Raw genomic sequence first — 14,618 nt, forward strand, 5'->3', positions numbered from 1 at the left:
CAATTGGATATAAATAATAAGATATTGTTTATGATAGATGATATTGGAGTAACTTACGCTGTGCCCGCGGATAGATCCCGCTTGATTTGGTTGATGTCACGATTGCGATGCATTTTGGTTGGCGCATAGTCGGCGCTCTCGTTGGTCGAGCCGCTACCGTTGCCGGGGCCGGTGAGGCTGCCCATGCCGCTGCCCCCGATCATGGATGGCGCCGCGGTGGCCGTAACAATGTCATCACAGGTGCTGCCAAGCAGTGTGGACAGTGACGATGTCTGCGATGTGATTGGCGGATAATCGATCGAGCTGCGTGCGTTCAGCAAACGCGTCACATTGGCGCTGCTGCCGCCGCCGCCAGTAATGAGGGCAGCGCCTCCACTGCCACCACCCACGCCGACTCCAATCAGGCCATTGTTGGAGGAGAGCGAGTCGCAGACGCTCTCATTGGAGCTGGATGTGGAGGCGGCTGCCACCGGTGAATAGTGCTTGGCCTGGCTGTAGGCAAAGTGACTGCGCTGCACCGGCGGATGCTGCTGTGGTCCGCTGCCAATGACGGCGCTGCTGCTACCAGAGGTCTGCAGGTGGCGCTCCTTGCGCATTGTGGCCGTGGGCGGGGAGACATCGTTTAGGCTGAGACGATTGCTGCTGGCGTTCGTATAGATGTGACTGCTGGACGCCGACTGGGGCACCGGTGTGGCCGTGGCCATTAGATAGTCGGCATGCCGCAGATTGCTGCTGGCCGTGGCCGGCGTCGCATGATGCGCCTGCAGCGCTGCCCCACCATTTGTGCTGGGACCACCGCCGCCGCCCAATATGCCATAGACGGCGGCCGCTGCATCCGTGCCCGAGGAGCCGCTGCGACGGCCTCCGAGCTCGCTTTGCGTCATGGCGTGCAGGTTCTTCATGCTGCCCATTTGGGCGGGCCGTGCACCGTTTGTCGTATGCGCCGACACCACCGTCAATGAAGATCCGCCGCCGCCGCCATTTGTGTTGCTGCTGCTGCCGCTGCTGGTGACGCCGCCGGGCGGTGTGCTGTTGCTCGCACTGGCCGGCCCATGGGCGTAGATCATGCCATTTGGAATATTCTGCAAGCTGGACGACATTGTGGGATCTGGATAATTGGATTTGGCCAGCACACGGTACACCTTTTGCTCCGGCGAATACAGCGAGCTACGTCCCACACTACCGCCACCGCCGCCACCGCCGCCGCCGCCGCCACCACCACCTGTCGATGCGGCCTTGCCCACCTGTGAAGCACGCGGCATTCTCGTCGGCGGACTGCTGCTGCTCGGATGCAGATTGGCTGCTGCGACAGCGGCATTGACAGCTGTGGCTACGCCAGTGCTTGGATCGTTTTTGAAGATGCGCTCATAGTTCTCGATGAGTATGTTGATGACAATATTATTGAACTTGATGTCCAAAATGGCGGCGACCGTCTCCTCCAGCGGACGCAACAGAGTTGGCCCAAAGACAACGCCCAAATTGAATACAGACATTTTGTTCTTCTCGTATTTGCGCGAGACTCTGCAAGTGAATTAAATGATGATGATGATGATGGTGATTATCATTTGAGATATATTCTTGTTCAGCTACTCACTCTGTTAAATGCCTGATGACCATGTCCAGCATTTCAAAGTTTGGTTGCGGCAGCTTGTAGACCAATTTGTGAACCTCGTTGACACGCTGATTGAGGCTCTCTTTCTCTGCAGAGAGAGAGAGAGAGAGAGAGAAAGAGAGAGAAAGAGGGAGAGAGAGAGTGAGGTGATGAGTTGGTTAACAGTTTCTGATAGTGCTATATATTTGATCTCTTACTGGCTGCCTCGATGAAGCCGCTGTGATAGTGATAGGTCATGAGGGGCTCGTTCAGATTGCGCAGATACATCTTGAGGGCGCTGGCAATGGTGTTGCTCTCCATGAGATCGCGATACTTGTCATCGGTGAAGACATCCTCGTTTTCCTTGCGCTCCATGCCGAGCGAGAGTAGCTTGTTGATTTTGGTGCCGACGCCGCTCTTCCGATAGATGCCCTCGTCCTCCAGACCGCGGCCCTCCAGAATTTGTATACATCGGCGTACAAACATGAAGCCGGTCTCATCCAGTTGATAGGCCTCAGTGGCTTTCATTTTACCGGGCACCAGATAAGTCTGCGAGAAAGAGACAATGAATTCGATTATTTATGGATGAGCGAGCATTTTGATTGGGCTACATACCGGCTCCGTGCCATCCATGGCGCTCAGCCAGGAGCGATGATCCTTCTCGCTCAGCGCCTGAAATGTGTAGACAATGCCCGGCCTCTCCTTGAATGTTAGATCGAAGCAGAAACGCTTCTCAAACTCCGACGCTCGACGCTGGCACGAGAACAGGGTCAGCTTCTCGTCCTCACGCGCCTCGGGACGCGTAAAGCTGTGGTTCATCTGATTGAACTGGAGCATTGTGAATTCGCGCTTCTGCTTCTTGAATGTGCAATAGTATTTCGTCCATGTTGCTTTGAAAGGCTCTAAAAGTGAGATTTTCAGAAGGGAACCTAAGAATCGTTTGCAGTTTGCAAATTGCGGTTGACAGGCAGTCGAGATCAGTGTTGGTGGTTGGTGGTTGTGGTTGAGTGGGTATTGGTTGGGTGGTTTTGTTTATAGTTTTTTAGTTGTTTGTATTTGTTTTTTTTGTTTGTTTTTGTTTTTGTTTTGTTGTTGGTTGCAGAGTCGAAGTTGCAGTTGATACCAAAAGCACACGGATTAGAATTTTATGGTGTTTTTGATTGGATAGAAAATAAATAGAATTCAAAAATACACACAATAAGAGAGTAGACCCATATAAAATGTTTCACAAGAAGTTAGTGCAAAATGATGACAGAGCAGAAGAAGGAGAAGGAGGAGAAGAAGAAGAAGGAGAAGAAGACAGCAGTTTTCAGATATGATGTTTTGTGGGTGGTTGACGAATGAGAAAGCAAAACATTTATCGTTAGACTTCAGGTTAAGCAACAGGCAAGAGACAACATTTAACATTAACATTAACATTACAGATGACACACGGCTAGTTACCCTGTACATATTGTATTGCAAGCGATTTGACAGCCCCCAGCAAAATTTTACTGAAGTTTGACTGATCTCTTACGGAACTATTTGTCAAACATAATTGAATGTAGTTAAAGTTTGACAATCAGTTCGATATAAGAGCCAAACTCTCTAGGCATTAGGTTATTAAGATGCTATACTCTAAGATTGTTATTTTAAAGCCTTTATTCATTAGAATATGGATGCATGTTGTTTATTAATAATATACTCCATCTGTTAGTTAGGATCTGCATAGGCATTGATATCTCTTTGGCTTCATGATTTATATGAAGGGAATTGCTGTTTACACAGATTATGATTCATGGCTTTAAAGAAATGATAGTCCGATAATGTAAGATCGTAAAATTTTCTTGAAAGATCACTTTCTGCTGGAAGATCACTTTAAGTCTGCTGCTATTTTGGAGTATTTGTCCTTCAAGCAAGATAACAATTATCGTTGAGCTGAACTGTGTTATACTAGTACAGTTAGTTATTGAGTTAATCCCAATAGAATGAAACCTTCAAAACTTTGTTTTAGTTAGAACACCTCATCCATATATGAAAGATTTAGTTGACAAATACTAGCGATCTAGCTAAGATTAGACTTATTAAACTGTAGCCATAGCCATGACATGCAGTTACTTTCTATATCGAATATGATTTATGATTTCAGTGGAATATATCCTATATATAATATTTGATTTTGTTAACATGCTGCCTCATTGCGAAGGAATTAGTTTTTATTTTGTTCTTTTTTTTTTTTTGTTGTTGTTCGATTTTCACAAGAAAAACTTACTCTTTTCCATCAAAAACAAATAGCCGCGTTTGGTGAAAATCTCCTCCGACTTCTGCAATGCAAAAAGGATTTATGTTTACTATTTAATTATAATTCGAATATTATATATATTTAATGATATTTACCGTACGCTTTTCCATGTACTTGGTCTTTAGCTCGGTGACTTTTTCGCGAGCTTCCTCAAAATTTTCGCGAGTCTGGCAAAGGAAATGCAAGATAATATGAGTTAGGCAAGTTAATTAACATGATTAGGCGAATGACTACAGACCTTTTGGACTTTGTGCCTCAGATCCTGCAGATAGTCGCGATGGTCCTCGGCCTGCTCGTGAGCGGTGTGATAGAATACCAGCCAGCCAGATATGAATGCCAATAGTATTTCGACAAACTCGAATTTGATGCGTTCCTGCACTTCCTGGATGCGCAGTACATAGCTGAGCGACTCCTGAATGTATTCGCGCTCATGCATGCCCAAACTGGCATCGGCCTGCGAAAAAACCGAGATGGAGCACCGTTAACGTAGGATATATGTATGCATTCGTATAGTTGCAGAATAGTCGTTGACTATAGATGTATGCACATGCACATGCATATGTATGTATGTATGTATGTATGTATGTATGTATGTATGTACTTGAGCAGCAGCAGAGACAATTGAATGTGCCTGCCGCACGCACTTTGACCTTTGCGGCCGGCATTTACGTATGTTTACTGTTGCACAGGTGGTGCGTAGGTGTCTCTATCTGTGCCGCTCTGTATGCGTGTGCCTGTGTGCGTTTTAATTACGCCTACACGCCGCTGCCACAGACACGCACGCATACATACATATATTTGCCTGTATGCCGGGACAAACTTTGCACTGGCCCAACATATCAACGGACATCAAGCTCAGAAACAAAAACAAACTATGTTTGCGGCTATGGCATATGAATATGGGACGCATTGGCTCGTAACAAATGACATTTAACATTTTGCGGCTTCCTTGTGATTTATCAGTTTATCTGTCTCGCTCTCGCTCTCCTTCGCTCTCACGGTCTCTCTCTCACGGTCTCTCTCTCTCTCTCTCTCTCCCGTTCTCTCAGTTTGGATTCTGTTGAACTTTGATATTTGATATGCTGCCTAAGCATAATTGCAATTGATGTGCACACAGTTTGAACATTTGACATCTGCAAAATCTCCACATACACACACACACATACACACGCGCAGCGACAGAGACACACATACACCAAATGTCATTTCACAGTTTGTGACCTTGATGTTGGGCAAGTTTGTAATCAAAAGTGACATTTTCACTTGTTAAAGCTAAGTAACTATGTATATAAGGCAGGGAGATCCATGTTTTTTAGGATGAGTGTAGAGCCTTCCTTATATTGTTAGTATCACCATTATTTTGCAGAGCCCAACTGCATATGTATGTGTATGATCCACGATCATTTGCCATAAATTCTATTTTCTTAACAAATTTGTAAGTTTGAATTCAAAAAATAATCAACTTGTTTCTGAATGAAATCGAAATTGAAATTGAAATTGTATTCACTCATGTGCGAAACGCACTAAACATGAACAGCTAATAATTCAAATTGACAGCCAAAGAATAAATAAATTAAATAAAACTAGATAAATAAGTAAATGTGTTTGATTTGCACATTCCATTTGATTTGTGTGGACAAATGCGCTTGCATACAAACACCTGTTAGTGGCCACACGCACACGCACGCACGCACACACGCACAGACTTGCCCAAGGCTTTTATTATTAAATTGGGCACATTTGCGGGATTAGCTGAGACACTTACCACAAATACAAACGGCTGCCGCGCACTGCATTTTATCAGCTCAATTTGGAACTTGGTGCAGCAGCAGCAGCTGAAAGTTCTGCGAGCTGCGCAGCTTTGCAGCTGGCATATATACGGAATATATACTATATACGGAATATATATAGTATACTATATATATATATATATATATATATATATATATCGCTTTTGCATAGATTACATTGAAATTGTAGTGAATTATTAATTAGAAATACAAATCAAATTGATACGCAGCACTGCAAAATTTGTTAAGCCACACACACGCACACGCACACACACACAGCGACAGCTAGGGAAACGCCTTTGAGCACTTGTTATTGTTTTTGTTGATTTTTTTTTGCGAAAAATGTTTGTTAAGCTGCTGCTACTATTGTTGCTGCTGCTTCTTCTTTTTCCGTTTTCCCCTTTTCATTTAGCATGCTTTCAGGCGTTCGCACGGCGAGCTCGACGCCCACGTCGCGTTGGCTCTCGCATTTATTTACTTTTGCTTTGCATCAATATCAATTTTATAAATTTTAATATAATTTAAACTTGGAGTACGTGTTTTGGTGTTTTTCTTGCTGCTAGCTGAGCGAGCTGGTTGATTGGTTGATTGGCGCTGCTGCTGCTGCTGCTGCTGCGTGTCGATTTAATTTAGTTTTTAGTTTTTTTTTTTTTTTTTTGCTTGCTATACGCATTCTTGCCACACGCACACGCACACTCACGCATACTCACGCACACTCACACACTTACGCACACAATGGAAGCTGAGCGTGTGGCGCGCACATGAAAATCCTGCGCGAATTTGTTGTTATTTTAGCAGGGCAATTCGCATTGGATTGCCAAAAAAAAAACAAAAAACACAAGCCTAAAAACAAAAACAAAATCGGCCACAGCGTAACAGGCCAAAACAACAACAGCTCCACAAAACCAACACAAACACAAACCCAAACAGCAACAGCAACAGCAGCGAGCTTCGAGCTTCGAGCTTCAAGCTCCACGACCAGCTCCACCGAGCATCTCCACGAGCAGCTCCAGCTGTGGCCTCCAGTGCGTGGGAGAGCGCCTGCGCTTTCTCTAGCTTCTTTTGCTGCCCAACTGTATTGGTTCAGTTCCGAATCGGGTATACGCACATAGACGTATATATTAATATATATCGGAACTTTTTACATTCTCATTTTTAAAGCAGCTAACTAAAATCTGCGAGATTATACTAATTTTGATCTACAGGATTTTCTATTCTAATATAAGCAATTTTTTATGTCAGTATTTCAATTTGAATGAAAATAATTGACTATATATTTATATATGATTTCTGAACTTCTTACATAGTTATAGTCGGTCTTCAATTTACATATATAGATGATCTGATTTTAATATACAGTGCTATGATTCTGAGTAGGTTCTAAGAGGCGGTTCGACTTTATATATTATTTATAGTTTCTGTAAATTTTAAATGCTAAAGTAAAAAAAAAAAATAATAAAAATGTATATATTAATATATCTATATATTTTCATCTAACTGTTATATAGCAATGGGTATCTACTTCTCTATCAACTGCACTTTCATTGCTTTGGGTTGATTTTCAATCAGGAAATGGTGTTAGGAGCTGCAAAGATATACCTTTCTAGAAATAGCTCTATATGCATACACATAAGCAACATATACACATACATACGCACACACATATATATATATATATATATATATATATATATATAGCCTGATCTAGGTATGCCCCTCTGTTCGAGCAATCGAATTAGCACAATGAAAAGCGCAAATAACCAAAACAAAAACAATAATGAAAACCTTTTTGCACTTGTTGGCAGCTTGGACAAGTGGCAAATTGCATGCTACAGTTGTTGTTGTCGCTGTTGTTGTTGCTGCTGTTGCCACATGTCGTAGTAACTGCAACAAACGACATTTAAGGGTCGTTTGTGTCAACAATAATAAACACACACACTCACACACGCACGCACACACACACACACACACGCACACACACTCACACACGCACACACACACTCACACACAATGGCTGCACACACTCAACGTAGCATACTTTTCAGCACAATGTGCTGTGCGCGTCTTCTCTCCCTCTCACTCTCCTTATATTCGACTCTCTCTCACTACTGCGCTCTCTCCTGCTCGCACGCACGTTTGCTCTGGTTTAGCAAAGCACACGAAAGCTTTGCCTAACAACTATCGATTGCTGTGCTGGTTTGTGTTATCGATATATTTTGGTAAAATTTTGTAAAAATTCAATTTTCAGTTGCAAATTGAAATATTAACTAGGCTACATTTAAAATATTTTTATGCAAAATTTGCATAAACCAGATATTTTATGCATATCGATATATGCTTTACAAACAATATCGATAACAAGCAAAGCTTCATAGCCAAAGCCGCATTTATGCTTTAAAGCTCATTGAAACATAAATACAAATATATGTGTATATATGTATATGGTCAGGTATATTAGACTCTAGGTATGCAAGTGTGTGTGTCCGTGTGCGTGTGGGATTCCCTCGGAAAGCCATCGGCGTTTTGGCATTTTTGCGTGGGCCAAAACACAAACAAAAAACATTTTGCTACTGTCTGAACCTTTCGCCCACATTTGGCGGCCGGCAAACGTGGCCGTAACTAAATATAGACGACAGCATCTATTGTGGCAGATACTGTTACAGTTACATCTACGCCCACACAGGCAGGCAGGCCGGCAGGCCCGCACGTTAACGGTATCTTCGTTGCAGAATTTATTGCCGTGTGTCTTGAAATTAGCGAGCGCCCGCGCCCAATGCCAAAATTCTGACATTTTCCAGCAGGATGCTGCGTGGGCAGCAGCAGCAGTAGCATAAATGTCGGCTTAAAGCAAATGCTTAACGCTTTTCCTTTTTTCCATCAATTTCCTTTCAGTTTGCGCAGTTAGCAAAGCGGAAATTGCCCAAGAAAATGTGCCTGCACCTGCAGCAGCAAACAAGATTTTCATTCTTCTACCCAAATGGCGTTCAACAACCCCTCGAAGTAGCCAGAACCCAGACCCCAGACCAGTCCAATCAAGGCGACTTTTCACACCCTGCTAACCGAAACAGTTCGTGTCGAAAAACTGCAATAGTAAAATTTTGATAAGGCACAGCATCCAACGGGCAACGCATTACCTTAACGAGGGGGGAGGTCGCTGTGGTGTGGGGGGACGGATGTCAGTCGCGCCATTTTGGGGGTTGAGCCAGTGTCGTAGAAACTTGTGGGAGAAACAAACTCTAAGGTACAGTTGCTTGAGGAAAATGCAAATGCAAAAATGCAAAGCCAAGTGAAATATTTGGCTGGAAAACTATCTGAAAATCGATTACAAAAAAAAAAATACTTGGCAGTAAAATGGGGATATACTGTATAATATATATAGATCAATGATATGATTATATATTGTGAGACCAGAATTTGTGCATTATAAGATATGGTTTTAGATTGTAGATGGAAGATCTTAGAATATGAAGGTCTCAGAACATGAAGTTCTTACCTCGAATAATAAAGCTTACATTTGTGCAGAGGACATTAATTTGTATAGATCTTGACAATATATTAACATAAATTTGAATCTTCATAACATTGGACTTCCTATAATATATTATTGGATCATAATATAGCCAAAACTCATTCATACAGCAAATAGTTGACAGCGAAGTTTTCTTAGTCTAAGCCTTTTGTTCTCAAAACATATTTATACGTACAGGTACAGATATTATATATGCATATATATTACATATTTATACATAATAAAAGTATAAAGATAAATGCACTCGTTTGTAAAAAGCAACATCCACTAACACCAAATAATAAACTTTTATAAATTTGTTCATAAGAAGTAGAAGGAATAAGCATAATTTGTTAAGCTCTTGTAGCTGCTGCTGCTTCCTGCTTCCTGCTGCCTCCGCCCGCTGCTGCTGGGCTCGGTCTGTAGACCCTAATAGGCTTTACATGCTAAGCCCAGCTGGGAGACGCTGGGAAAGCGCCTTAGCAAACTTTGGAACGTAAAAAAATTTAAGCGAAAAATATATAAAGTAAAGCAGAAAATATCACAGCTTAAAGGGGCAGAGCTATAGTAGACAGACGTTTAAACGGGCTGTGTGTGTGTGTGTGTGTGTTTGGTGTTGCAACAATGACAACGAGGCGTGACTGATAACGAAATTGTGGTGCTTATGCAGACGACAAACGACAAACGACAAACGACAGACATTAGACAACAGACAACAGAGAACAGTTAAACAGTCAAGCAACAAGGCCGACCGGCCGGCTGATTGTCTGGCTGACTGCCGGCTTGGTTAGCCAGCATGGAAACCGACGCGTCGCAAGGGTGTGAAGCGGAAAATGTTTGAAAATGCCAGGATATCAAAGGCAGGTACACATGCCCATTGGCTGGCCGGCTTAGAGCCACGCGACAGAGACGGCGACGACGAGGGCTACGTGACACGCATGCCAAAGCATCAAAAATCAATATTTAGCCACTGGCGGCCGCAGCGGCTGCACCGCCCCTTTAGCCAATCGAAGACCACCCACTCGCGCCACACTTGCAACACTGCAGCCGCTGTTCAGGTTGCTCACAAATTGTGGCTTGATTGAATTCAGTAAGTGGCTCAAATCGCTTTCAGCCATCCAGGCAGTTAACCACCTCAACGCTTAACGACATTTTCAACTAATTTCGAATCGATAAACATTGTTCGCCTGCATTATTGATAAAGCCATTTATAGCTGTGACATTCCGGAGTGTGCTTTGATGAGCATTTAGAAATAAACTGACCCTGGAGTATATATGTATATAAAGTAAATAAATCTGATTTGGAAGGACTTAGAGGACTTAGCTCAGCTTCATTCGACTTATTTATAAAGTATAAAAAATCATAGTGCTCCAGTTGGGCGTGCACGACTAGAAGATACCACGCTGCCATTTCTATAATTCTAGTTCTATCAAAGTTGAGCCCAATTGAATCAAATTTAGTTATCAAACTGCCCCAAATCTCAATTACTAAAATCTTCCAAATAATCTGCAAATATTTACAATTTCAGTACTGGAAACACACATATTTATAATAAAAATGGAAAGCCTCCAGTAAATTCCATTCCATTGCAAATAAATAAAACCAACAACAACAACAAAATAATAGCTGACCCAATTGGAAATTGCAGCTGGCTGGTCTTTCCTAGGAACGCGTGCCAATTAGATTCATATGCAATCAAAAAGCTGCCAATGGCTCAGGCTATGATGATGCATCAGCTGAGTTCCGTCGCTGCGTTGGCCACACGTCGGCTCCCAATGCATCATCGTTTCGTTTACATAGCTCACCGGGGGCCCACCCACCGCAGCCTGTTTACATTGGCCGCACTCATTGCAAGAGAAGCAAAAGCAAAAGCAAAAGCAAATGCAACAAAAAGAATGGGTAACTGTGTACTTTTTGGCCGCACTCATTGAATAGGTCAAAAGCGCTGCCTGCGTACAGAGTGGTCCAAACGGTTCACGAATTGATTTTTGTGACTGTCCAGCCACACGGCCCACTGTCCAAGTTCATTGACCTCAATCAAAAAATGTTCTACAGGTCAACTCCACAGATTTTGGGTCAATGACTTTTCGTTGAGCATCCCAGTTGCATTTTAAGGATTTTTTAGCTTAGCAACGAAAATGCATGGAAAGGTAAATTGTAAAAGTTATCTTTTGATTCCTTTTTATTTGAAATTTTCTTTCTACATGTCAACTGTCAATGTACTTGGCTCAAAGCTCATCTTATATGCATACTACTCTCTAGAAAATCAAATCCAGCTGTCAAGAAAATACCTTCAATATTATTTGACTTGGCCGAAAGCGTTCAACATTTACTTAACTGATTTCCAGTTGGATGTTTTCTATGCTCTTACTTAAAGTTCATAAAATGTGTTTGCACTATATACATAAAGATTTTAAAATGCATGACCGGAAACGTGCTGGCCACAAAATGGGAGCTCGGTGCGCGCATGTCTGGCCATGGCAATATGCAATAGTTATTACGGCCAGGATCAGGCGGCAGGGGCTAGAGTGCGATGCGGAAATGGGCAACATTTGGCCAACAACAAAAAAAAAAAAAAAGAAGAAGAGCTTTACTATATAGCTGCTGTAGCAACGAGCCAACGAGCCAACGACCACCCTCAACAAACACATATAGAGGAGCAGAGAATAACACATTATATACTGTGCCAGTTAAACTTGACAGCCAGAGCAACCACAAAAGTCCAGAGGCAGCAGCGAACGCAGAGTAAATAGCAGCAAATGCAACGATTGCATGCCACATTGTGTATACGAATTCCTAGGCGATGCACACAGTGAAGACTGGCTAAGCCAGCCACAAAGAATTGGTGACAAGCGAAAAAGTCGATATTAGTGATAGAATACAGCAAAAAAAAAAAAAAAAAAAGTGAAGAAACAAATCTCTATTTCAAAATGGAAACTCCGTCTGAAAATGAATTCATTTTCACTTGGTTTAGAAGAACTTTGTTCAGAATATACTATAATATTTAGTATTATTAATAATAATACTAATCTACCTATATAGAGTGAAACCCATTTGAAAACCAGTAATATTAGAAAGGCTTCTCTACTGAATTTTTACTCATTCTCCAGCAAAAATTCTATTTTAGAGAAGTTTAAAATACAGATTTACAATCTATATATTCTATATTTACATTTAAATTTTTTGAAACTTTATACTATTTGTATAATATATATTAAAATATATCGTACAAATATCAAGTTCCGTAATTCATATTCTACTTTACTCTACATTTCAACAAAGTTCGTAGTTTTTCTTGTCTCTCATCTACCAGTGTCTACTGTACGTTATATTGATGCAATTTGACGTAGGTCATGGAACTTTGCCACTTTTTTTTTTGCGCTAATAAAACTCTTCTTCCTCTTCTATGTATATGCATTGTGTAAGTAGTGGAACCAACGAAAAACTGTTGGGGCTTTGGGGACTCTCGAGGGGTGGGCGGTGGTGCAATTGCAGTTGGATCAGGGCGTGTACCGAATACAGACACTGAGGCACACAGGACGCTAGGATAAAAGTGTAGACGAATTCTATTTGTTTGGCTGTTGGCATTTTCGTACAGCGCAAAGTTTCAAAGCAATTGGATGAAATTTGTCTACGATTGCTGTGAACGAAATTGGAGAATTTTATGACTTTGGGCGACTCTCACCTCTTGTATCGTGTTCTCTGGCTTTTTGGTTGACATGTTGAGGAAGCGCTCCTGTGACTGACAGAACTTCTCCGTCTTCTTGTCAAACTTCTTTTTGTTCTCCTTGACACCGCCGATTTGTTTCTTGCGAAAATCCTCCAGCGATTCAATAATATGTTTATCCGCAAGAGTTAGCTGCAAATTGTGAAATGCATATAATGAATATGTGATATATGTAGAGTACATAATATGGTATGCTATGTGTATAGTATATAATGTTGTAGCACCCACCATTTTCTCGCGTTCATCCTCGATGGTGCCAATAATCGCACCGAAGCGCTTTAAGCTCTCACAGATGACGTTCTCATCGTCGGTCTGAGCAGTGCCGATGCACTCAAAGTTGAAATCGTTTAACAGAATGGCCAACTGTTTCATTCGTGTGGAAAGCACTGCAACAGTAAGAAATCACCAGGTTAGAGAAGCTACAAATAGTTGTTATAATTAATATGTAAATATGTATGTATATCTTTTTCTATGTCTAAGTCAATTTCACTTTATTAATCTCTATCTCAATGTATATCCTATTTTCTATTTTCTATCTCTTATCTCCTATCTCCTATCTCCTATCTCCTATCTCCTATCTCCTATCTCCTACCTCCAATCTCCTATCACCTATCTCCTATCTCCTAGCTCTTATCTCTTATCTCCTATCTTCTATCTCCTATCTCCTACCTCCTACCTCCTATCTCCTATCTATCTCCTATCTTCTTTCTTGTATCTATACAGTATAACTATATCACTACTTTCATTCACATCTATCTGCATCTAAATCCTCATCTCCAGTCACCTCTACATCTATATCCGTATCAATATTGATTAACATCATATGGACTTTATTGCATTCACTTCACTGATTATTATTATTATTTTGTTTTCATCATTTTTCTTTATTCATTTTTTTTTTTTTTTTTGTTCGCTTACGCATTAAATTTGTTGTTTTGCCATCCTCATTACACAGACTCCTGGCCATTATTTCGCTGCCCACTTTCACTCGCATTAATTAGCCATTTCTTTTCGCATCGCTATTATTGGCAAACTTTCTTTTCTCATCACTCACAGCAGATTATGCAGGATGTGCAGCATTAAACGCTTAGAGTGTGACAATGGCCATTAAAACGTCACGCAGTCACGGCTTCAGATTCAGATTCAGATTCATATTCCAATTCCAATTCCGACACATACACATATAGAAGGAATGATCTTCGATTGGTTTGATGAGTCCGTCGCCTCCAAGTATCATCACCAGATCTGCGATGTCAATGGCCAATCAGGCACGCTGATAAGCCGCCCAGTAAGCCATTAAAAATCTGTGAGACTTACAACTATATGGGATCGGGCAGTTCGGATATGTGTTAGCCCCTGTCAGCTTTTGATGGGCATACAATTTTTTAATAGCTTGTCTTTTGATTAAAAACCATAAAAAAAAGTTTAATAAGCCATAAACCAAATGAGTGGGCCGCCTCAGCTCAGAATAGCTGCTGTTTCTTCGCTCTTCTTCTTCTTCTTCTTTAACCTCTCTTATTGTTCTATCTCACTCTCGTTCTCCCGCTGTCCCTCACTCTTTCTTTCTTTCCATCTTTCTTTGTCTTGAATTGTTGCTTCTGACGATTAAAAACTTCTAAACTTTCTTTGGTGTTTTTTTTCTGCTTCTTCTTTTTCTCCCTCATCATATACGAAATTCGTTTAGTATCTGATTTGTAGGTGAAAGTTTTATCGCTCGGAA

The 14,618-nt window shown here is 41.6% G+C and overlaps 1 protein-coding gene across 2 annotated transcripts in view; it reads right to left on the reverse strand.

Moving 5' to 3' along the window:
* The window catches only part of LOC6584554 (rho GTPase-activating protein 26), a 62,052-nt gene that overhangs the window by 920 nt on the left and 46,514 nt on the right, over window positions 1-14,618 (reverse strand). Inside the window, exons 2-10 of one of the 2 annotated variants that reach the window (XM_002010173.4) lie at window positions 13,127-13,284; window positions 12,857-13,030; window positions 4,111-4,326; window positions 3,968-4,039; window positions 3,843-3,894; window positions 2,207-2,493; window positions 1,810-2,140; window positions 1,595-1,700; window positions 58-1,521 (exon numbers count right to left, since the gene is read on the reverse strand). In XM_002010173.4, coding sequence (XP_002010209.2) covers window positions 58-1,521; window positions 1,595-1,700; window positions 1,810-2,140; window positions 2,207-2,493; window positions 3,843-3,894; window positions 3,968-4,039; window positions 4,111-4,326; window positions 12,857-13,030; window positions 13,127-13,284 — 2,860 coding nt within the window. Of the gene's footprint in view, window positions 1-57; window positions 1,522-1,594; window positions 1,701-1,809; window positions 2,141-2,206; window positions 2,521-3,842; window positions 3,895-3,967; window positions 4,040-4,110; window positions 4,327-12,856; window positions 13,031-13,126; window positions 13,285-14,618 lie in introns of both variants that reach the window. The other variant, XM_015161276.3, reaches the window with a different exon arrangement.

The sequence above is a fragment of the Drosophila mojavensis genome, unplaced genomic scaffold (genome assembly GCF_018153725.1).
Source record: "Drosophila mojavensis isolate 15081-1352.22 unplaced genomic scaffold, ASM1815372v1 contig_136, whole genome shotgun sequence".
NCBI lineage: Eukaryota > Metazoa > Arthropoda > Insecta > Diptera > Drosophilidae > Drosophila > Drosophila mojavensis.